This window comes from Neospora caninum, chromosome Ia (assembly GCF_000208865.1).
Source record: "Neospora caninum Liverpool complete genome, chromosome Ia".
In the NCBI taxonomy this organism is placed as follows: domain Eukaryota; phylum Apicomplexa; class Conoidasida; order Eucoccidiorida; family Sarcocystidae; genus Neospora; species Neospora caninum.
This window is the reverse complement of record NC_018385.1, coordinates 1,132,080-1,154,685: the sequence shown is the minus strand read 5'-3', so window position 1 is coordinate 1,154,685 and position 22,606 is coordinate 1,132,080. Positions and strand designations below refer to the sequence as shown.

The window sequence follows — 22,606 nt, the reverse complement described above, 5'->3', positions numbered from 1 at the left end:
AGGACAGGATGCCGGAAGACGAGACAGCTGGCGAGGAAAGGCAGAAGCGGGGCAAGAAAGCGACGGAGGAGGGGCGAGCGAGAGGGCGGTAGCCGCGAAGAAGAGAGGAATGAGGAATGAGAGAAGAGCCGAAGAACCCCTGGCGCGTCCTTCTGAGAGCGCAAGTTGAAGACGGAGGCGGAGCATGTTTTCTTCGCGGCAAAATTCTGACCAGCCGTCACAGGCAGTTTTGGGAGAGGCACTGTTGAGAAGAAACGAGGGTTTGAGCAAGACACACGGTTAGGCAGAAAAAAGAGAAAAAGGCGTCAGAGAACTAAAAAAGAGACACAGAGACTGACGCAAAGAAGACAGACTGGAGGTCGGGTTTCGCCTTCATTGCCCTTCACTGCTCGCCTCCCCTCTCTCACCCGCTCTCCGCCTCGATGTTCCGCGCGGGTTTCGTGTCTCTCTTTTCCCGTTCCTTACTCCGTGTTGAGAACTTGGCTCCTCTTGTTTCTCTCTTCCCGCCCTGTCGCGCTTCCCTCTCCCTCTCTGGTGTGTTTTTTCCGCTCGCTTCGGCCTCTCTCTACACGTCTGGTGCCGGCTGGGCAACTTCGGCGTGGAGAGCGAGCGTGCAAAAACGCTCTTCCTCCATGTTGAGAGAGACGGAGGCTCTGAGGAAGCCGGAACACCGGGATCGGATTGGTGCTACGCTTAGGCGAGAGAAGCGTGAAAACGTCCACAGATATCAAGAAAAGCGCGGTTGGAAACAGAGAGGCTCCAGTGTGGTGACACAACCCGCACATCAGAGAGAAAGAAAGACGACATACACCGGCGTACTGCGCCAAAATGCAGAGAAGTCTGCCTTTTCGATGTACGGAGAGTGGACGAGGAGAGGGCAAGGGCGACTCTCTACAGTCTTCCGTTTCGGGTGTCTTGCCCGAGCAACGCATAACGGAAGAAACCGCGGATTCTCCTCAGTCGCTGTCTGCGCCTCTTTCCACGCAGAAAAAATCCACAACGCGCCAAAGGGTCTGCGCGCTGCGGCGCGGCGTCTCCAGACTTTCCAGTCGTTTCGAAGGAACTTTCGAAACACGGAGACGAGGGGCATCTGGGCTCTCAAATGGTCATGTCCTGTCGTTCGGCACGCGCGGAATTACAGTGCGCTCGAAGCCGTTGGGTTGTAGAGGAAAGTCTCATGTCTTCGTCACGAACAAAAAAAAGGCCTGAGAGAAGCAGAAGAGCGGAGAGTCTCTCTCGCGTTTTCTCGCGGGTGTTCACGCTGCTGAAGAGTCGATTTTCATGGCAGAGGAGACAGACTCGACAGAGGTGTGCTGGCGCGGGTGCCCACAAAACGCAGCGATTGGGTACTCGGCGACTTCGTTTCGCTCGGAAAATTTCACACGTTTCCCAGTACAGATTGTGGCTGATTCTCTCCCTCTTTGAAAAAAAGAGCCAGTCTTTGTTCCGCGCCCTCTTCCCGGCCTTGTCGCCGTGGATCTTCCGGCGACAGTCAGGAGACAAAACGGCTGGTGAGCGCCTGTTGTCGTCGGCTTATAGACGGACACATGTGGAGCAGTGTTTCCCTGCGCCTTTTCGTCCCGGTGGCGTGTCAAATCACCGCATGCTCTGGCATCTTCACTAGGGGGAGCGATATCCCTGAATGTTCTGAAACGCGAAAAGAAAACGGAGGGGAAAGCGTGATATCTTTGTGATTTTTCTTATTCTCCGCCTCACTCGTCGGTTCTCTGCTTGCAGTCGGGTTTTTGACGAGGAACGCTCCTCCGTGTAGTCCCGTTTGTCTTTCCGAATCTCTATCAAGTGTTTCGCTCCTCAGTCCAGAGCGGTTCCTCCCGCAGAAATCAGGCTCTGAAGGAAATCACCTTCTTCACTATCCCTGGAATTTGTCTCGCCGCGCCCTCCTGTCTCCTTCGCGTCTTCTTGTCTCATCTCTTTTCTTCGGTTGCCCAGTTCTCCTCCCCGCTTCTCCCTGGGCTTCTTCGTCCTCGTCCTCTCGTCGCGCGTAACCGCTCTCAGCTTCGCTGTCTTTTTCCTGCCTTCTCTCTGTCTCATCAGATCTCGCCTCTTGCTTCGCCTCGCGCATTTCTCCTTTCCTTTTCTTGGCAACCGTGCCCCGCTCTTCTCGCACAACTGCCTCTTCGTCCTCCTCGGCCTCGCGTTCTCTCCTGTCTCTTCCTCTCCCCCTTTTCCCCTTACCCTCTTCTTCCCTTTACCCTCTTCTTCCCTTTACCCTCTTCTTCCCTTTACTCTCTTCTTCCCTTTACTCTCTTCTTCCCCTCTGGTGTGGGTCTGGGGGCTTTCCTCTCGCCTTCTGTTTCGTTTCTTCCCCCGTCGCCAAGATGCAGACGCCGATGATGACTCCGCAGACGACGCTCTCGAGCGGCATGGGCGGCATCGGCAGCGGGCAAACGCCGGGGACTCCCGGCACGCGGCTAGGCGGCTCCGGCGGGTCAGTGCGCGGCCGCCCGGCGAAGATCGCCCCCGACATGAGCAGAATCATCTACGTCAGAAACCTCCCCTTCAAAATCACAGACGACGAACTTTACGACATCTTCGGCAAATACGGAGCGGTCAGACAAATTCGGAAGTAAGTCAACCACGCAAACGGGTTCGTTTGCAGATCTGTTTGCACGTGGATACGGCTATATGTATTTATAGGAAACCATATATATATATATATATATATATATATATAGTTGCGTCGGTGTGTGTGTCGAAGTTGCGCGTCATGATGAGAGTCTCTGACGCCGTAGATAGTTAGCAGAAAGTTTATCCGTTGCACAAACAATAGGAACGTATGGACTGGTCAGTGTCCAATTACAGGTATTCTGTTATGCGTATCTTTATCTCCATTGTGTACCCAGCGACAACTACATATATATAAATCTATAGTTAGCTGCATACACATATGGAAGGCACTGTGTGTCTCGCATCTTTACATATATATATATATATATGTAGGATTGTGTGCGTGTAGATGTGTAGCTGTACAGATATAGAACAGACGCCAGATCGTCCGGCAATTGCTTTTATTTGGGAAAGTCTCTTCCTGTGGGTTGTTGCAGGGGAAACACAGACAAGACTCGCGGGTCAGCGTTTGTCGTCTACGAGGACGTCTTCGATGCTCGCGCCGCAGTCGATCAGCTCTCCGGTTTCAATGTCGCTGGCAGGTGCTTTTCGCATTTTTGTCTTCTCTCGTTGTGTTGAACTCTTCCATTGCTTTGCCGGCGTCTTCATGTGGAGGGGTTTACGCATGCATATGCCTCTGTATATGTAGATATGTCTTTATAGATTATACTCATAGAGGTCTCTAGGTTAATGTACTCATGCGGAATTCTCTACAGGTTGGCGTATGTCTGTATACATGAAGAGAAAAGCGGAGACGTTTAGGACATAGGATCCTGAATTATGTATCTCTTACCATGTGTTGATATGTACAAACATTTATGGCTATGCATGTGGGTGGATTTTTGTGGCAATATATGCTTGTGTCTTCGTGGAAGCATGTACTGTGTTTCACTTTTTTCGGGTGTCATCTGGTTTGCCTTGGTTTCTGCGTTTTCAGGTATCTGATTGTCTTGTACTACAACCCTCAGAAGGCTGCGCAGCGCCAGCAGATGCTTGCGCAGAAGGAGGAACTGGAGCGCATTCGCCAGTCGTACCAGAAGAAAGGCGCGTAAAAGCGCTTTTGTCTCCTTCGTTCAGTATTTTTTACTCTGCTTTCCGTGCAATATTCCTACAACTCTGTCCATAAAAAACCCAAATGCTCATCTTCCTCTCTGCAAATCTGCATCTAGACCAAGCTGCTTTAGATATCTATCAAAATCTGTCTTCCTGAATGGTTCCTATGTTCTCCATCTATAAATATGCATGCGCAAGCGTGCAGGTATATTCCTTTGTTTAGTCCATGTTTTTCTCTTGTGTATGGGTAGAAAAGCCTTGAAGGAAGTGACTTGTCTTTGCCCTTCTCCTTTCCTCTCTCTTGTGTCACGGAGCGCCGTGGCGCGTTAATGCGAGCTACAGTCGGCACATTCGTGCATCGCTTCTCCCTCCTCTTTACAGATCTATCTGTATATCTGTTTATCGTTTCGTCGAAGAGCAGTCTGCTCCTCTGCTGCTTCTTCTGTATCTCGTTTCCCGTTCGTCGTCCACGAACTGCCTTCCACTCAAACGGAAAGGAGTCGACGCAGCTTCTTAGAGGGATAGAGGCGTGTGGGTGTATCCGTGCGTCATCAAGGGGCGCGTGACCCTATCCGCATCTCGTTTTGGCAGGCTGTTCCTTTTTTCCTCCTTCAAAGAGGGTTCGGCTGACAGGCGTAGTTTTCTGTATTCGACTGCGCCGCTGTGCTTGTCTGGCTGTTCTTTTTGAGGATCTTTTCGCAAATACGTTTCTTACGTTTCAAGCCGCTGTCGTCTTCGCCACAAAACGATGGCGATGAAGCGCTTGTCAACCACACAGCCAGCGGCTGTTTCGCGGCAGGCATGCTCCTCATGCCTGTCCCACGCTCCAGCTCGTGGCACCTTTGTATCGCTGACACAGTGAACCTGCGTCTTGCTCGCTGCTATTGTGCAGCAATACCTGACGGAGAATTTAGGCGTACGCATCTACATGCAGATACACATGTCGAGTTATTTGTATCGATGTAAATTCATACATACATAGATACATACATACAAATACCTAGATGTCGGGTAGGAAGCGTGAAGAGATAGAGATAGAAGGATATCGGCGTAATTAATAGGGTGGTACTGGTGAAGGTAATTAGAGATATGCCTTGATACGGGAATAAAACATGTTGTATGGGTAGATAGCTTTGTATCTCTACTGACAGGGGGCCCACTGACCTGAGGAGAGTGCCATTCGTTGATTTTTGGAAACTCAAACTCAGGTCTAGTCTTCCACATGTGCGATGAGACCAAAGAGAGTTGTCTACCCGAACTGATGATTCCTGAGCTCTTTGAAATTGCTCATACACAGCCAGAAGCGCAGATAAACAGATACGTGGACATGGAATTAGATACCGCAGACAGGTACACACACATCACTGAGGTAGGGCGAAACGTCAAGTCTACGAGTGATGTAGTAGATATCGGAGAGCGCCTGTGTGTGTGCCTGTTTTCGCCTCTTTAAACGGCGGGGAGGGGCACCTGTCTCTCACTCCCCTGTCATTCCCCCGACATTGAGACGACGCGCTGGAACGATCGAACGAGCACAATTGTATGCTCAAACTTCACTTTCCTCCAGTGTAGGTCCTACTCCCTAACAAAAATGATGAGAAAAAGAATTGTTCTTTCGAGATGGAGAGCTCTTCCACCTTCATCCGCTGAGCAAACACGCATACGAAACTAGAGTTCTACAAACCGAAGACAACTTCTACATATAAACATGCATGTATAATGTATGTGTTAAATAACTACACCCTAGGTAAATAGCCGCATATACATAGAGGTATTCTACATATATATATATATATATATATATATATGTATTCTCGTAGACGGAAGAAAATTTTGTCTCGCTTGAGCCACTCGGCAGAGCAGGATTCAGCATCTTGCGTTGTAGATGACTTGAGGAGGAAGTCGCTGAAAGAAGGGAACCAGTCTGAAAGGGGAGGCTTGGTTTTCCACTGTAAAATCGGCCCTTCCTAGGTCCCTGCGGAAATAGAAGCGAACATTCTTGTGCTGTCTTGCAAAGACAGATGCTTCCGTTCTCTGTTTGTCGCCCCTCTTTCTTTTCCTTTTCCCCTTCATCTGCCTCTATTTCTGCCGTTATGCGTATGCATTTTTTCCCCTGAGATCCCTGACATCGCCGTTTCTGGAGGCCGGGGAATACCTCGATGTTTCTTTTTTGGAACGTAGGGAGCAGCAACGAAGTTCCCCGGTAGCACTCTACTGCAGCGGCACCGACTGCAAACCGGAAATCGCATGTTATCCACTAGTAAGCGTTGCCACTCGCCCCAAGAACTATCCTCTGCCCGAACTAATGCATCATCAGTTCTTTTGATACTGAATCTCCATGTCTTCCGTGGATCTGCTCCCGCCTCAGCTCAGCGTATATCACGTGGAGACTGCGTGTCGTGGGACCGATTCGAGTTGTATTACCACTCACTGCAATCGTCCGGTTTCGCAATAGAGTTTGGTTGCTACGCCGGAACCAAGTAAGATTAGAAGATATACTTGTGGATGTCCGACAAACCGGTGCCAGAATTCGACCGTGTACCGGTAAACGTCCGTCGACCACCGCAAGCATCCACCATTCTGCAGTGTTCTGCTCCATCTCATTGTCCAACCACGAGCTAGACCCTGCCCGAAAACAGTAGGCACAGCATCTGCGCGTGTGCTTCAAGGATGTCGCGGGGCAGCAGTGTTTCTGTTGGGTGCCGCTGAACGGACGTGGAGCCACGAAGAAGCAATGCCAAGAGTGACTGCCACGTCAACAGGCGACTTGATTTGCCAAACATCGTCCATCAAACGAGGAGCGCCACAGAACAGCAAACTGTTCAATCGAAGGAATGCCTGTGTTCGCAATTCAGCTGGTGTATAGACCCCTGACACCTGCACAAAGCTGTTCTTAGTTACGGGCTCAAGATTGGAAGATTTGTATAATTCGTTTGACACTGTGCAGCGTATTTGCAGACTCTATTCTGCCTGTCCTAGGTTGTTTTTCAGCGTGTGGTTTTACGTACCTTGTATCGCCTACTGATCTGAATCAGGATGGCCAGTCCTTCGTTGCTTTCGCTCGCTCGGTACGGCAGAGAACCGGCCAGCACACCCGGTTACGAACGCACATACCGTTGGCAGTCGATTTCTCGAAGACAGTCTCGAGACTCATGCGCATCTGGCCGTGCGCTTGAGACCCGTTGTGAAGGAAACAGTTTGAAATCCAATTCGTTTGCTGCTGGCTGCCTAGAGGCGATTGCGAAGGAGTTTCTTGAACCGTCAAGTTGTATATCTGTGCCATACCCCTCCCCTCCTCAATCACCCTTATCTACCGCCCGGAGTGCGCAGTTGACTAACACAGAACAGTGCCCGTATCATTTTCATACACCGTCGTCCGGTACGTCTTGTCTTACGAATGCTATCGGCTGTCTGAAACATCTCATGCCACGATAGGTATTTGCACCTCTTTGGCTTCTCGGGATAACTCTGCAGAATTGTCTCGAAGACAACGAAGAGGAACCGGCGAAACACCGAAGCTAGTCCAAGAAGCCACAGCAGCCGGTGGTCCTCCAGGCACTTCGACGCCCGGCTCCATCTCGTCACGCAGAAGCGAAGCGCTGTCTCTCCCTTCCCCCAAAATACTAAAGCCGGCAGGTATGAGTGCTGTTCCGGGCGTCAACGGTATTTTCCAGGCTCTTCGACAGTAAGAATCGAGAACAAAATGCCGTCGTTCAGTGTGTTCCACACATTGTTGTTTGTGTAGCGAATTCTCGCTGCACGAGACCGATATTACGTATTGCAGAAAGAGGGCCCTTCAACAGGTACGCCTGTGTGCATTATACTGATCCCAACTCCGGCGTGAGGACATTCACTGCGTTGTCGTGGAAATGTTCAGGCTGCCAAGCTGCGGCAACAAAATGACGAAAAAGAAAGGAGAGTGGAAGCCCTGGAGATTTTAGTGAAAACTCTCCGAAAAGCAAGAGACAAAGAGGTAGCAGAGACTGGAGCCCTAGACAGACATGCAGATGAGATATTGAAGGCTCTCGCACAAGTCAAACACCTGTAAGCAGGACCAAAATCGAATCCTTTGGTGGAGGCAAAATTGCGCCTATGTGTCAGAATGAGACCCTTATCGACTCGAGCAGATCCGATCACGGCGTGAGTTCGGACCTGTGGTGTTCCGGTTCTTGTTTGTTGCTTGCAGTACTACCCAGCGCCGTTCTGTGAGTTTTCGTGTATTCTTTAAATAGTGACAGTTTCCTTCCTTGACAACTGCGGCCAGCACGTGAGACGTTTGTTGGTGCGTGAGTCAGAAATGAAGAGGAACTGATGGATCATCGCCTGCGCCATCTGGCAACTGGTATTGCTAGCCAAGCGGAGGAAACTTTGCGAGTCTTGTTAGTTCATGCAGCAGTGGGACTCGCCACGGAACGTTATGGCAGACGCGGCTCCCGTCACATACATGATGCTTACTGCCAAATGGTTTCAAAAAGGCTAGCTGCTCGGAAAATGAAAGCCGACGCCGGCCTGCGAACGACTTTACACACCTAGAGTTCCTGCAAAAGGGGCTCAAATGCTGACTAGTGGAGTGAATGCGCCCGTTCAACTCGTTTCTCACAGTTACTCGAATACGCGTCATGACCAGAACTGTTTTCTTGGTCTCTTAATCAGTTCAAAGAACCAGAGTACCAGCACTAACACTGGCAATCGAACACCGCTGACGCAGAAGCTGATGACAATAGACAGGCGGTGGGGGAGAGCTAACCGTTCCAAAGCCAGTCGGCAACCGGATACTGATGCTCATGGTCTGCCGACCAGGTCACTGGCATCACCTCGTCATTGCCACGATGTTCTGTGGGGTACGAAAAATATAGGACGTCACAGATTTGCCACTGGGAGGCGCCGGAAGCACGCCACGGTGCACCATTGCTTGAAGTTGTCTTCAGTGGAGACTAGCAAACGGCCGGTTCAGCCTACATACGCTGTCGAGTAACGGCTCTTTCTTTCTGCGTCAGGGAATATAGAGTCGTACATCATGGAGGATGTCGGAGCCGCTGACGACCTTACGCCTAGAGGCGTCGGAAATTCCATCTGCTGAGGCATGGCCGACTGGGATGCTCGAGATAGGCCTGCGGCCATGCTGTAGGCACCGGGGTCAACAGAACACGGCCGGGACATACCTGCAAAACCGGACACGCAACAGCATCAGTCGAGCGTGGCACGCGCTTCTCCCGAGAGTCTGAGTCTTCGGGTTCCTTTCCGCAATAGCGCAGCCGACGGCCACGGCCACTGTGAGCAATACTCTCCGTGAGAGGAACGCATTGTCAACGTTGGCATACAGTGTCGGTAGACCTGTGTAGCTTACTGCATGGGCTTGGCTGGTAGGTCTGGGGACCAGCCACGTACGGGACAGCCCTAGCTTTTCGAATTGAGAACCATCGGAAGCCGGTGGCACCAACTACAGCTGCGGTAATGAAAAAGATGCCGACAGCTGCCTCCAGTCCGACCCGGTCTTGCAGGCCGTGCCACAGACCCTGGACCTGAAGAAAACAAAAAACGTGCAGAACGCAGAACGGAACACGACATAATCCGAATGACGGGAAAATGGCGGCCCGCGGCGTTCACCGCTAAACGTCTTGAGTCCAGTCCATCATGCGTGCGTCCTGGGAAGCCTATCAGGTAGCTCCCCTATCCCCGGTCTCCGTTCCCACATGATGAAGTTATTCCGATCTGGTTCTTACGGTGAATTTGAAGGCTCCTCTCATCCAGCCGATAAGAGTCACAATTCCGAAGAGCAGCCATGCTCCCACCGCCATCATGCCTAGTCCCATCCAGATGTTGTATGTGCTGAAGATGAGCAAGCCTCCAACTCCTACGATTCCTCCAGCAATCTACGGGCAAAAAGCACAGTAGCGAATAAGAATGAGAATGACGTAGCCACAGATACAAGACAAATGACGAACCGTGTTTCCCAAAAGCCGTGTTGCTACTGACAAATGTTTCTCTCCATTCTTCACTTCATGCAGATACCGCGCGAATCCTTCCGCGCACCCCGCACGGTCATACGCTTTCTCTGCAGGGGCATCGGTCACCCTCAACCAGGCGCACCTGGGAAACTCCAATGTCCTCTCGGGATGCCCGTCCTTCGTGTCCTCGCTTCCCCTCTTCACGGCGTCCAACAACGTACAACCCAACTGTCTCAAAGAACAGTAACCCGCAAGACGTCTCAATCGACAATTGCTCTGACCTTCTTCGCCGCTGTGCGACGCGCGTCCGTTCCCCCGTACCTGCTGGCACAGATTAACCATGTTCCTCCAAATGGTATCTGCGTAAGTAGCTCTGACGTCTGTCTCCAGCCAGTGCTCCGTCACGCGCTTCACCAGACGCTCCGACAGGAGAACGGTAGCTCGGGTCTGAGCGTTCTGGGACGAAAGTACGGCCAACGCTTCTCGTCGAGCAAGAGACAGGAACGTGGTCCAGAGGTAGCGACTCTCGGCTTCAGGCTACAGGGAGAGGGAGCGCGAAGAAAGTGGGCGGAAAGAAATAGCCGATTTCTATGTTTTGAAAACGAACGAATGGCGCATGCCTATTGGCAAGAAGGCCTGCGGTTCTGCGTCTACAGGAGACGCCCTCGACGGCAGCAGCACGACCGAAAGAGAACGCAAACGAAGAAACAACAAGTCGGAGTGACTCCCCCGGCCTGCGTCGGAAGGACGTTCCGTTTCCGCCCCCTTTCACACCCGTCGCTTCACTGCAACCACAAGCCTCTCCAAATGTGCGTATCTCGGGAACACAAGAGACAAATCCGCAATGGAAAGAACAGCAGAACGGCCCGAATGTGCTTGGCTCCACTCAGCATGCAAAACCACACTGAGGCGACTCCCCTGAAGATGATGTCTTACTTGCAGCTTCTTCAGAAGCTTATCCAGAGGTTCTTTGCAGTTTGTTTTTATGGCTTCGACATTCTGCATCTCGAGCTCCTTCTGCCTCTCGCGCATCACTTCCCTCAGTTGTCCTGCCACCTGAGAGCAGCAGCGGGTTGAGAAACTACGAATGGTATTAAAGTTGACTCCAGGTTTTTGAGGCCGCAAGCGAGTAAGCGGATTCGTAGCATGCACGAAAGAGCGAAAACTGAATTGCGGCCGCCCACGCGCCTCTTGCCCGGCGTCCATCACTCCCATCTACGGAGAAAAGAAGGGAAATGAGGCGTTGAACGAAAACACTTTGTGCCTGGTTCCGAGCTCTTGCCCCAGCGACGCGTCTCTCAGCCCAACTTTGTCAACCACGCCACTTGCAGTTTGAGTGTTCGTCTCGGACGCCAGCTGAGCCGTGGGGACATCCCCGGCTGGGTGCCTGCGTGCCTCGAGGCTCCGCGAGTTCTCCGCACTGACTGCATACGACGCAGACGATGCGGATGGAGGCGTGAGCATCGCCGTGCAAACTCTACCTGCTGCCAGGGAGACGTTTTCGCGCAATACAGCGCATTCATCTCGTCCAGCGCGTCCTGCATTTTGTTCTCAGACGCTGCATGCAGAATGTCTTCATCCACGGGGAGAGACTGGATCTTGGGAAACGAAGCGATCACTTCCGCTTTGTACGTGTTGCTCCACTTGTGGAGGATGTCCTGCGAAACAAAGCCACACAGAGGGAACACCCGCGAGGACCAGATCAAAAGGGATCACACCCATGACAAAGCAAACAGCAGAACGGACGCCACCTGTCTAAGAGTTGAAACCTAGCTACATAGAACTCCACCTACGAGCGCGAGTACACGCACGCACGTCTTTCCTTCCGTGCACGCCCATACATATGTATACATTTACATATATGTATACGCATGAATACATTCATATACGGATGTACGCACAGATGTATGTAAATATGTATGTATAAATGTATATATATATATATATATATATATATATATTTGTGTTTGCGTGCCAGTTTGACAGCGTCAGTCCCTGAGCCCCCTCTGCGGGGTTTCACGTGTCACCCCCGTTTACACGTCGCCGACCTGCCCCAGCGCCTACAGATGCAATTTCGGTGCACTTTTCGTTCCAATGCTGCAAAGCCTGCTGCTCCAATCTCTTCAGCTCTGTCGTCAGCCGCTGCTCGAAGACGCTGTAGATCTGACGCACTGCTCTGAGGTCTTCCACCTTCTGTTCGAAAACCTCCCAAGCTGTTCCGCAAACAAAGACGCGCCATCACGCTCCACGTAAGTTGACGGAAGGCGTCGCAGGATGCATGCACACTATAAATTTGCACGCACATCTCGATGTGCAGAGACAGGTGCACGCGTGAAGTGCATAGTCTGGGGTGTCTGCAGTCTCCAGAGAGCCTCTTTCCCCTGTGCGTGCAAGAAGAGGCTGCTGCATACCCTACACACGAAGCGCATGCAGACTCGACAGGTCTGGTCCCCTCGAAAAGACATGAGGCCCCGGTCAGCCTCCGGTTTTGAAATGTTTTATGGAAGTACGAGAAGAACCCTTCTTCTGCATGCAGAAGCGTGCTGCGCGTTGGGTGTCTCCCCCCCATGGGTCCCCACGAGTCTCTGAACGGCCATTCCTCAGTGGCGCCTCCGGCATCGGCGCATGCGCCGCGATGGCAGTACCTCCAGTTTTCCACTCGAAAAGAAGCGCGCGAAATTGCTCCAGGGGCCTGAGCATCTCCAGCGGGTGTTGCTTCAGCTGCTCGGCAAAGAACGCCACAGCCTGCTCTTCCGCTTTTTGCATGGACGCCGTAATTTTTTTCTGCAAGAACGCGGATGCACGGGAGGCACCGAGAGTACCTCACCAGGCGCATTCTCCGGGCCGCAGAAAGGGAAAAGCGGGACAAAAACCAGTCGGCACTCGCCCATCCCCATCTTTGCCCTACGAAGTCGCTGACGCTCCCTCAATTCACGCAAAAAGACAGCCACCAGACAAAAGCCCGTTTGTAGCTGTGGACACATTCACATATACACAAATATATACACATATCGATAACCGTACAAATCTGCATAAGTATATGCCTGTATACATCTAGATTTATATATCTCTACATATATATATATATATATGCATATAAGTGCAAAGCGTTCATAGAGACAACATGTGCCTAAGCATTCACCTTATACTGTGTATTTGTATGAGGCGCGGCCGCTCCAGATCCCCTCCTTTCTTGCTCGGACAAAGCTCGTGAAAAGCGCGGTGTCAGGCGTGTTTTTGTCTGAGAGACGACGGCGAAGCACCTACCGTGTTTTCCTTGTGCAGAAAAAGGAACAGATTCTCGACTTTCTCGTCGTACGCTCGCAGTTCCTCCTCGCAGACGTCTGCCGATGCAAAATCTCGACCGCCCCGGTTAACTTCGTCTGTCAGAAGCGACCGCTGAAGTCTGGCCACGCAGAAGGAAAACAAATCCCGAACGCAAACGAGACATGTCGATCTCTCTCTTCTGTGACCTCTTCGTCGGCCTCTGTCTCCTCTGTCTCTGTCCCCTCTACCACATTCTTTCCTGTCTCTCCGCTACTTCTCCGTTGCTGGTCGCGAACTCCGGACCGCTCTGTCTCTCTCTTTGTTGCCTCCGCCTCTTCTCCCGCAGCTGTCTCTCTCTCTGCGCGTTTCGCCCTTCTCTCTTCCTCTCCTTTCTTTCTGTCCTTTTTGTCGCAGTTTTCTGCGTGCGTCCCCGCTGCCTCGCCCACCGCTGCTCGTAGATCGCCCACTCGGCGAGCGCCTGGGGCGCCATCGGGAGGCGCTGCTGGTGCTTTTGAATTTCTTGTTGAACTTGTTGCAGGCGTTTACCACAGAACTCCCGGCAGTATTTCCGAACTTGCTCCTCGGCTCTGCAAAAGGACCAAAAGAGGCAACATCTTCCGTCTGGTGTGCTCGCCGTCGGCCCGTGGACTCTCGCGCGAGCCGCGTGGATGGAGAAAATCGGGGAACGGTAATAAAGCGGCGCGCGGCAGCTCGTGGAGAGCCCGTGCGGATGGGTCGCTTACATGCCGCGGAACTTCTCGACTTTCTCGTTCAGTTTCTGGATCATCTCTTCCTGCTGACGCTGCTGAACTTCGTGCGCATGCAGGCCCTCCTGGCCGCGAATCTGTTGCTGCCACTGCTGTAGCAGCTGCTGCCGAAGCGAGTCCGCGAAGGAGAAGAAAAGCGGCGGAAGCGGCGGTGGATGGACGTTCAAAAACCTCTGCATGTCCTCGTCGAAAAGTAAGAGGAGGTCATTCTTCGCCAAGTCCGACTGACAGCAGACTCCGCGACAAAGGCACGCAGAGCACAATCAAGGAAACGAACAAGGAGGCGCCTCTGTTCGTGGCAAGCGAATCGAGTGGAAGGCGAAACACCCAACACTTTGCGCTTGCTCCCACGTATATACAAACAATCCACGCACACACAACAAGACGGATATAACACAGAAAAACGGACGCATGTATGTATGTATATATATATATATATGGAAGACGCGTGGCGCTCACCCGGACAGTCGAGAAGTGGTTCATGAAGATTTGCACGTTTTCGAACATATTTAGGTTCGCAGCTCTGACGAGAAACCGCAGGAGGTCTGCGACGTCCTTGCCACTCATCGCCACTCGGCCGACACTTCCGCGTCGGTTTCGCTTCCCAGTTTCTTCTTCGCTTTGTTCGTTCTCGTGATCTCCCCGCCCTTCTCGCGCTTCCTCTCCAGTCATCTCTTCGCCTCCACAGAGCTCCCCAGACTCCCCGCTCTTCTCGCCCGTCTCGCCGCTCCTTCCTCCCCGGCGAGCGCAGACTCCCTGCGCGCCGCCCCCGCTCGCAGGGTGGAGGAGGCGGCTCTTCGCTTTGAAGTTGTTTGCCACGCGCTTCAGCAGCGCGTCTTTGAAGTCCTGGAAGGCCGCCCTATAGACCGGCGTCATTTCCGACAGCGGCAGGAGGTCGAGCCGCTGCAACGCCTCCGAGGACGAAGACGGCGCGGGAAGCGCCACACACTGAATGGAGTCATAGAAAGACCTGGAAACCACAACGTTCACAGGCGTCCAAAAAGGATTTCTACGAGGGACGAAACAAGAGCGAGCAGAGTGTCGCATGCAGAGGAAACGGACCCTGCCGAAAGCGCAGTGGACCAAGACGCTAACGGGTGCTCCACACCGCCGCGACAAGGCAGGAGGGGCAAAAGGGAGAGGAAAAGACGGACCTTCTTTCCTCGTTTTCCATCCCTCTCTTTTTCTCCCCTAACCAGGTTCGTTGGGGTTCCTCTGCCGTCCCCTTTTTTCCCACTTCTTTTCGAGCTTTTCTCTCTCCACTGAACTCTGTGTGGTTCCCTCTCTGTCCTCTTTCCGGCTGGCACGCGTACCGCAGCGAATGGGACAGGGAGTTGTCGCCGTCTTCTTCGCCGGGTTTTTTGCCCTTCTCCGTTCCGCGTTTCTCTTTCCAGAAGTTCTTCTCGACCTCGGCGGGCGAGGCGCTCCAGCGGTGCGTGGCAATCAAGCGGTCCAGCCACTGCAGTGCCGTCAGTCCTTGGAGGTCCTGGAGACACGACTCGAGCCCGTTTTGCGGTCATGCACGGCACCTTCCACAAAAGCGCACCCTGACTCGTTCTGACAGAGGGCTATGAGAAACAAACTCCGCGGCGAAGAACGCCCCTCCATGCCGCAGAGACAACGACCGCGGGGGCTTTCCCGAGGCACGCATGCAAAGATTTCTAGCAAAGATTTCTCTCACCTGGACAAAGTCTTGGACGATCCACGAGAGACAGCAGGGCGCCAGCGAGGAGAAGAGCGCCGACCCCGCGACAGACTCCTCGACGGCCCGCCCCGCCACAGGCCCCGGCCTCTCTTTCTCCGGCGCCGCTCCCGCCGTCGCTCTCACAGCTGGGAGGCTTGGCGAGTCGTCTTGGCCGGGCGTCTGCGAGGCCGACAGCGTCCGTGTCGCGTTCACCGACTGCGCATGTGCCCGCAAATTGAACAAATTCGCGTCGCGCGTCAAATCCTCCAACAGCTGCAGGGACTGAAAATGCATCCGAAAAGGAAAGCGCAAACCAAAGACATGCACACGGCAAAACAGATCGAGGAACAGCAAGTGCGCAAAGGCAAGGGGCGAAGAGAGAACAGAAACGAAAACACGAGAAACGCGAGAAGGCAACAAAGGCGAGAAAGCCAGAAAGGCGAGGAATGAATAGGAATCTGCGGTGGACACCCTGTCGCGATCGAGGCGCTGAAAAAACTGAAGAGCTCCGCTTCTTTGCTGCGACGCTGAATCTTCCCAAAGGCGACTCACACGTATATATGCACGCATATTATATATATATATATATTTATGTAAATGGATAAACGGACTTTCGTATGTAAACGTGAGGAACTGAGCGGGCATGCGTGGCGACGAAGACGAAAACGGAGAAAAAGGTTAAGAGTGCCCTGCGAAAAACAGTCCTTTTTTTATAGGACCCGTGCAGATTACACAACCCCTCCGATATCGAGCGCCACCGCTCACAACAGGCAACTATGCCTTCACCCAGAAAAGTATTTAAAAGTGTCTCTGAGAGACACTGGGAGAGACGGTGTTCACACGGACATACCACACCCAGTCTAAGCATGCACGTCAGTACAGTACATACCCCCACTTTATGTACACTACTGCTCCCTTCATATATATATATAAGTATATGTGTTTAAACGTTATACACATGGGCACAGGTACAGATAGGCAGGCACAGATGCAGAGAGGCAAACACATGCACACAGATAGGCTTGTATGTGAGCAGACATGGCTTTTTGGAGACCTCCTTTGTCTTCCTTCCGTTGCATGCATTGCTCTAGCGCTTCGGTGGGGCCCACCTGCGCATCGATCATCTTCATGGTGGTGAAGAGGAGCTCCGAGGAGACGAGGGAGGCCACGGCGTAGAGGAGTTGGTCGTAGCTCCGAGTCACGTTCGGCCCGCCAAACCCCTCAGTGTCGAGGAGGAGAACATTCGTCACTTCCTCAGCGCCAAGGCCTGCGGTGCTCTTTCTCTTGGCTCGGCCATCCTCGCCCTCGCCTCCCACAACTTTCCCGGTCCGCCGATCCACCTGCAAAGGCTCACTCCAGAACGAGAGGCCCTGCGTCCCAGGGTGGACCGTGTAGCCCACGGGGAAGGCTGTGAAGCGGCGAGAAGAGGAAGTCGCGTTTGCGGCGGACGCGTCCGGCAGAGGGTCATAGGAGAGATCATGAGAGTAGGAGAAAGCGAGGAGCTGCGAGAGCAGGAAACTCTTGCCTGGAGAGAGACAGAGACGGAAAAGAGAGACAGAAAGGTGGAGAAGACAGAGGAAAGCGCAGACCCCGAGACGCGTCTTCTGACCAGGCAGCAATGTTAACTCAGGAGATTTTTCCTCTCTCCCGACGCAGCTGCACGCGCTTGAGTAGCCGCGCGTCAACCCCGTCCACCTAAAAGGATCGCCCATCGGCCTCTCTGTCTCTCTCTGCGCCGCTCTCGAGCTCCCATCGCCTGGCAATGAAAAAGCTGCGGTTCACCATCTCTCCTCTCATCCACTGACACACGCATATGCGCATCGACCGACGCATGCAACTTCGTGTACATATCTCCGCGTAACCTTGATTCTGGAGTCGCTGCTTGATCAGTCTCCTTACCCTACCGTCCTCTCGCCCTCTCTCTGGACAGGTATATCTAGACAGTGATGTCACTACATATATAGACGCACGTATGTGGATATGCATGCAGAGAGATATACACGAATGTGAGTTTGTGCGCATGTCTCTATCCGCGGCAGGCGCCTGTTGTTCCTCCCCACTCGTCGCCTCGGATGTTGGCCTGCATCTTTTGATGCTTGCCGTTTCGTGTCAACCGCTGCGGCGGCGAGAGGGAACGATCCGTGTGGCTGTGTCACCCCGTCGCTCTTCCTACAGCTTATACGTCTGTCAACTTCCATATCCCTGAGCTTTGCTGCTTGGCAACTGGCTTCTGCGGGCCGCGATTTCTGTATTCTGAGACAGTCTCTTGCCTAGAGGCGTTTGACATCCGAACCTGTGTGGATAGAGCCGACAGCAGTCACCACGGAGACGGGCGCGGGAATCGCCTCGATGTATGCCAGCGCTTCTTCGTCGATTTCCAGTCCTGAGCAGAGAGCAGGTCGACTTCGGAATAACCGTGTTCGTGTCGTCTATCGCGACTCCGCAACGACGCAGCAGAAACCAGCAAGTGAACGAGAGGCAGCGAAAGTGACAGGCTCACGAAGACGATCACGAGATGAAAGAGCAACGGGAAAGAAGACGTCTGATTCCGCGACTCTCACCAGTATGGCGTTCATTTGGCCGGACGACTTGGAGAAGCCGAGGCGCCGTTTTCCTCTTTTTTTTCGAGCCCTTTTCGCCCTTCGAGGTCTTTGGCGCAACTTCCGCAGTCTCTGCCCCGCGCGCCCCGAAGGCGACAACCCCGCCGGCCAGCCCGGCGGCAGTGGAGGCGAGCGGGGATGCAGAGGCAGGTAGAAGGAAGAAGGAGGGAGGTTGAAGAGGCGACGGTGAGGCAGACGCGGCGAGTCCAAGCCAAGGCGAAGAGCTGGAGAGACCGGGAGCGACCGGCGGAGTCCCAGACGAGGAGGAGCGAGGGAGACTGAGGTGGGAGCCCAGGAGATCGGAGGGCGAGGCGACGAAGAACGAACTGAGGAGGAGCGAGAGAAGCGTCACAGCGAGTAAGAGACAGAGCTGAGCGGGCCGTTCATGCACCGGCAAGAGAGAGAGTCTGAGCGGCATCGAGCTGCTCTTTTCGCCGGGCGTCTTCCGGGTCTCCACAAGCCTCGGCAACGAAGCAACACCCTGCGACGCAGAATCGCCACATGCAAGGCCAGCAAGCGCGGCCCGCGCCGAGGAGTCTCTCCAGAGAAGCCCCTTCATCTTGCGAGGGTGCATGCGCCGTATGTTTTTCCAGAAGAGAAGACTGGGAAGTGGCAGTGGGACACGACAGGCCAAGCGGTCGGAAAGTCCCGCGTTTCGCCAGGCTGCACAGACTCCCGTCTCCGGTGGCGGTTTAGGTTTTCTCCGTCTTGGGTCGCGTTTTGGTTGTCCTTCGTTTTTTCGCAGAAGAAGCAAGGCAGACGAGGCGCGAAAAGCAAAGGTGGGTGAGCAGGGCCGGAGAGCTCCGCTGCCTGCCGCCGCGAGTTCTCTGGACCTTCACAGAAGCAAGAGCACGGGGACACTCGGGTCAGCCACTCAGACGAATGTGTTCTCTGAGAATGAAGTCTCCGAGACTCACGAGACGCCTTCTGCGGCCCAGCCAGCGAAGAAAAGCAGTCCACGGCGCGAAGAGCAGCGGATGTGCGCGGAGCCAGCGGCGAAAGCGAATGCCGAGACCTTCGCCCAGGTCGTAGGGCAGCTCTTGCGCGACACACAGAAGCATCAACCAGGATGCAACCGCCCCAGTGACAGCGAGGAAGTACGGAGCTCCGGAGGGCGAGGCGGGAGACGAGACGGGACGCGTGGACAAGACAGCGTTCAACGGAGGCACAACAGGGGGCGAAGCAGCCGGGTTCGGGGCGGGCATGATTCTTCGCGTAAAACGAACCGATTTGCGGAGCGAAAAAGATACAAGCGGGCTGCAGAACGACGCCGCTCAGCCTGAACGCAAAAGGGTGCGGTCACGGTCCGCGCAGGGCTCGCACATCTTCGAAGACCGACCTCCACCACGGGGAACAGGTGGAGAAAAAAGGAGAGGGAAAAGGGAAACAAGAGGGCTGCGCCGCGAGAAAGTCTGGATTGACGGTGTGTGCGAGGGAGATGTCTTCAGGCCTTCTACAGGCAGAGTTCGGAAATGCAGCGCGGCGACACAAGGGACGGGAGACACGGTGGAGGGTTGTGAAAAAGCGAATCTTAGCAGGTTTGTCTCCTACAGTGTGCAGCTGTTATGCCACGAGAGACGAGAAAATGGAAAAGGGAACGGTTCCCGTGTCGACACTTTAGAGAGGTCCACGCCGGCAGAACCTTTTGGGTGTACATACAGCAGCTCGTGTGCAGGCCGCCGCGGAGACGTCAGAGGCCGCGTAGGAAGTCGAGCACTCAGGGAACAACAGCTCAAATAAAGGCCCTCAGTCGTCTTCCGGGAAAGGGAAGGCGCGACGTGAGATTTCACTTCGGAATGGCGCCTTGCAAAGAAAAACGAAGAGAACTTCAACCGCGGCGAGGCACTTCAACCTACACATACGGCAGACAAGCGCGCTGTGTTGCGGAGACATCGGGATCGCAATGGGAACGCGAACGAGCCTACGAACCCGCAGAATCGCCCTTGGAGATTCGAGAACCGTTTTTTCCACGGCGCCCGCGAAATGCCAGACTAAACGAGAGCGAGAAACCCGGCGTTCCACAGTGAAAATCGGCGAAAAACGCGACGGACGCGAGCAGGCTGGCGGGCGGCTGAGAAAAGCTGCAGCACACGTTCCCGCATGTCGCACACGCGTGAACCTCGGACGTCCCTTTTTCTTGGGTTTTCTCAACGCATGCTAACCGACACAAGGACAAAAAGCGGGAACGTCTCGACAAGGTGTGTTTAACTGGCGTGCGCTTTCCAGATATCGCCCCTGCGTCTGGAGCGACAAGCAGAAACGGACGAGATTATCAAAGCAAAATTTGAAAGACGTGCAGCTGCGCGAGACAGCCGCCGCCAGCAGCAGAGAAACCAAAAAGACTAGCGCGACCCTGGGTGTGCAAAAGTTCGGAGTTCTGTCTGTTTCGAAGGCAGAGGAAACATACTGAAGCAAAGGTGGAAGGAGAAGCTTCCCGGGCTCCAGCGGCAGTTCTTCAGAACGAAACGCGACTGAGACTCTACGCGAACCGACCCGGCGCACAAATATGTTCAGTGAAGCTTCTCAAAAAGGTGGACTTTTGCATGGTACTCGCGGGCCTCAAACGGCAACTATTCCGCTAGAGAACAGTGGTACGCAGCCGTTTACCCAGCTTCCAGGTGGTTGCGGGGTTCGTCCCCAGTATGGCCGGCTCAGAGGATCAGCTTGTGCCTCACCAGGAACACAGAAACACCAATACACAGCGGAACGCGCGTCTACCACTGTGTACGCAGCTGCCCCTACATACTTGTAGAGCGAAAAATAAGATATACATTTGCATGTCATCGGCATTGTTCCGGTTGGCCTAAACATGGAAGGCGGTGGTTTCTGGAACGCGGAGTGGGGAGCTAGTCGTACAGATTTCACGGAGAAGTGTACTTACTGGAAAAGGAGCAAAGAAGAGAGTAAATCTCCTGTGAGAACATCTTCAGAGCCATCGCCCCTGCTGCGCTCGGGAAATGAATCCGTGTGTGGTACGCGCTCGGAGGATTTTTATCTTGGCAAGGAGATCGTTGTAGAACAATATGCTGCGTGTGAGGAGACACTTCTACGTTATGTTGTTTCTCCTGGCCCCCTTCAGTATTATTTCTTTTCATGACTGTTTCCGCAAAACGCAAGCGTTTGTCGCAACGTCATTCTCAAACAAGAACGCTGGAACCTACGTGCTTGTCTAGTTGAAAAGGCGTAACGAAGCAACCCAGAAATTTCTAGAGGCTAAAACTAGGGAGCATCGTGGTATAGGCTCGAGTCACTGGAGTTCCGCGTATCATTCCAAAAGCGAAACCTCACACTTCCGCAGAACGAGGAGAGAGCTGTCGCCGAGCCTCCTTCTCTGAATAAACGGCCGTCATGGTTGGACAGCCGCTGAGCGTGGTGGCTTGGCTTCACCCGGGGTAAATCGATTTTCTCAACCTCCCAAGTCGCGAGGGGCGTCCACTTGAAACCCCCGCGAACAGAATCGTCGAGTGTCGGAATCGGTCGCAGACCAGCAGGAATCCGACTGTTCGATTCCTCGCGAGCGTGGATGAACAAAGAGAGGACAAACACCCCCCTTTGGAAGAACTGTGGGATGGCCTTTGTGAGCCTGTGTCGACTGAGACACTGTCGGAGAACACTGGAGATGTCGCTGTGTGCCCCGATGTCGCTGTGTGCGGTCTCAACCGGAGGCGACCGCACGGAGCGACGGGTCGGGATTGATCGCTACGGGGCGGAAGTCTCTTCCCATGAGTCAAAAAAAGAGGGGAGACAGGAGGCACACGCGATGCCATCGCTGGGACACACCTTACCAGGCGAATCTCTCCAGTTTTGTATTCTTGGATATCTAAACATTTGTATAGGATTCCATCTATGTGTGTGGGTTTGTGTCAATAGAAAAGCTAAGGTATGGGCCCCCACCTGATACACATCCATGAATATCGAATTAGTTTGTGAATAACTCCAGACGTGTTCGATTCTGCCTTTCGTTTTTCATTCCCACGTCGAGGTTTCGCGAGAAAAGGCCGCGCCCGACGGCGCAGATTTCCGCGGGGGCCGCGCGACGGTGTGGTGCGCGGTGTTTGCGGGAGACTCGGTTCGCCAACTGCAGCCAGAATTTCATGAACCCCCGATGTCCGTTCGTCGATTTTGCAGAGTCAGTTGTTAACGCGCAGAGAAAAAAAATCGACGCACAAACAGACAAATAGGAGATCCGCCAAGGACATCGAAGACAAAAATGCAGCGCTTCCTCCGATTGAAACTCTTTCTTCTCTACATCGCCAACACGCCAGTCTCCCGAACCCCACAGAACCAGACGGAAGACGCTGTGCCACGGCCCCCCTTCCCTCACCCCTGCCCCGCCCTCGCCAGAGGCTGCGCATGCAACTACATCAGCATGCATATATATATATATATATATATATAAATACATATATATATATATATATATATATATATGCACAAAGGTATAAGCACGTAAGGGCGTCCGCAACTGGAAAATTCAGTCCTGCATGCAAGCGTGTGCTTGCGGCTATCAGCGAGGCTATAAAAACACGCACCAACGCGTCGTGACATGCCTAACAGGTGCGGCGAAGCACTTCACTCTCTGACGCTTCCTTCTTTGGCCTTTTGTGCGCACATCCGAGAAAAGCGAACGCCCATGGCCTTTCTCCTTCCCTCTTCTTTCCC

General features: G+C 53.5%; 2 protein-coding genes across 2 annotated transcripts; one reads left to right on the top strand and one right to left on the bottom strand.

The window, feature by feature from the left end:
* Positions 1 to 2,339: 2,339 nt before the first annotated feature.
* Positions 2,340 to 3,680, top strand: NCLIV_001260 (putative RNA binding protein; the record flags this gene model as incomplete). The annotated part of the gene is made up of 3 exons (XM_003879622.1): positions 2,340 to 2,587; positions 3,066 to 3,170; positions 3,566 to 3,680. 3 exons carry the CDS (start codon positions 2,340 to 2,342, stop codon positions 3,678 to 3,680), a joined length of 468 nt encoding a protein of 155 aa, XP_003879671.1.
* Positions 3,681 to 8,628: 4,948 nt separating this feature from the next.
* On the bottom strand, positions 8,629 to 19,149 carry NCLIV_001250 (putative guanylate binding protein; the record flags this gene model as incomplete). The annotated part of the gene is made up of 17 exons (XM_003879621.1): positions 8,629 to 8,840; positions 9,026 to 9,200; positions 9,402 to 9,551; positions 9,948 to 10,163; positions 10,563 to 10,682; positions 11,108 to 11,284; positions 11,664 to 11,839; positions 12,272 to 12,410; positions 12,894 to 13,032; positions 13,340 to 13,480; positions 13,637 to 13,884; positions 14,120 to 14,630; positions 14,974 to 15,146; positions 15,342 to 15,626; positions 16,454 to 16,869; positions 17,906 to 18,425; positions 18,862 to 19,149. The coding sequence occupies 17 exons, from the start codon at positions 19,147 to 19,149 to the stop codon at positions 8,629 to 8,631; spliced, it is 4,086 nt and encodes a 1,361-aa protein (XP_003879670.1).
* Positions 19,150 to 22,606: the final 3,457 nt, after the last annotated feature.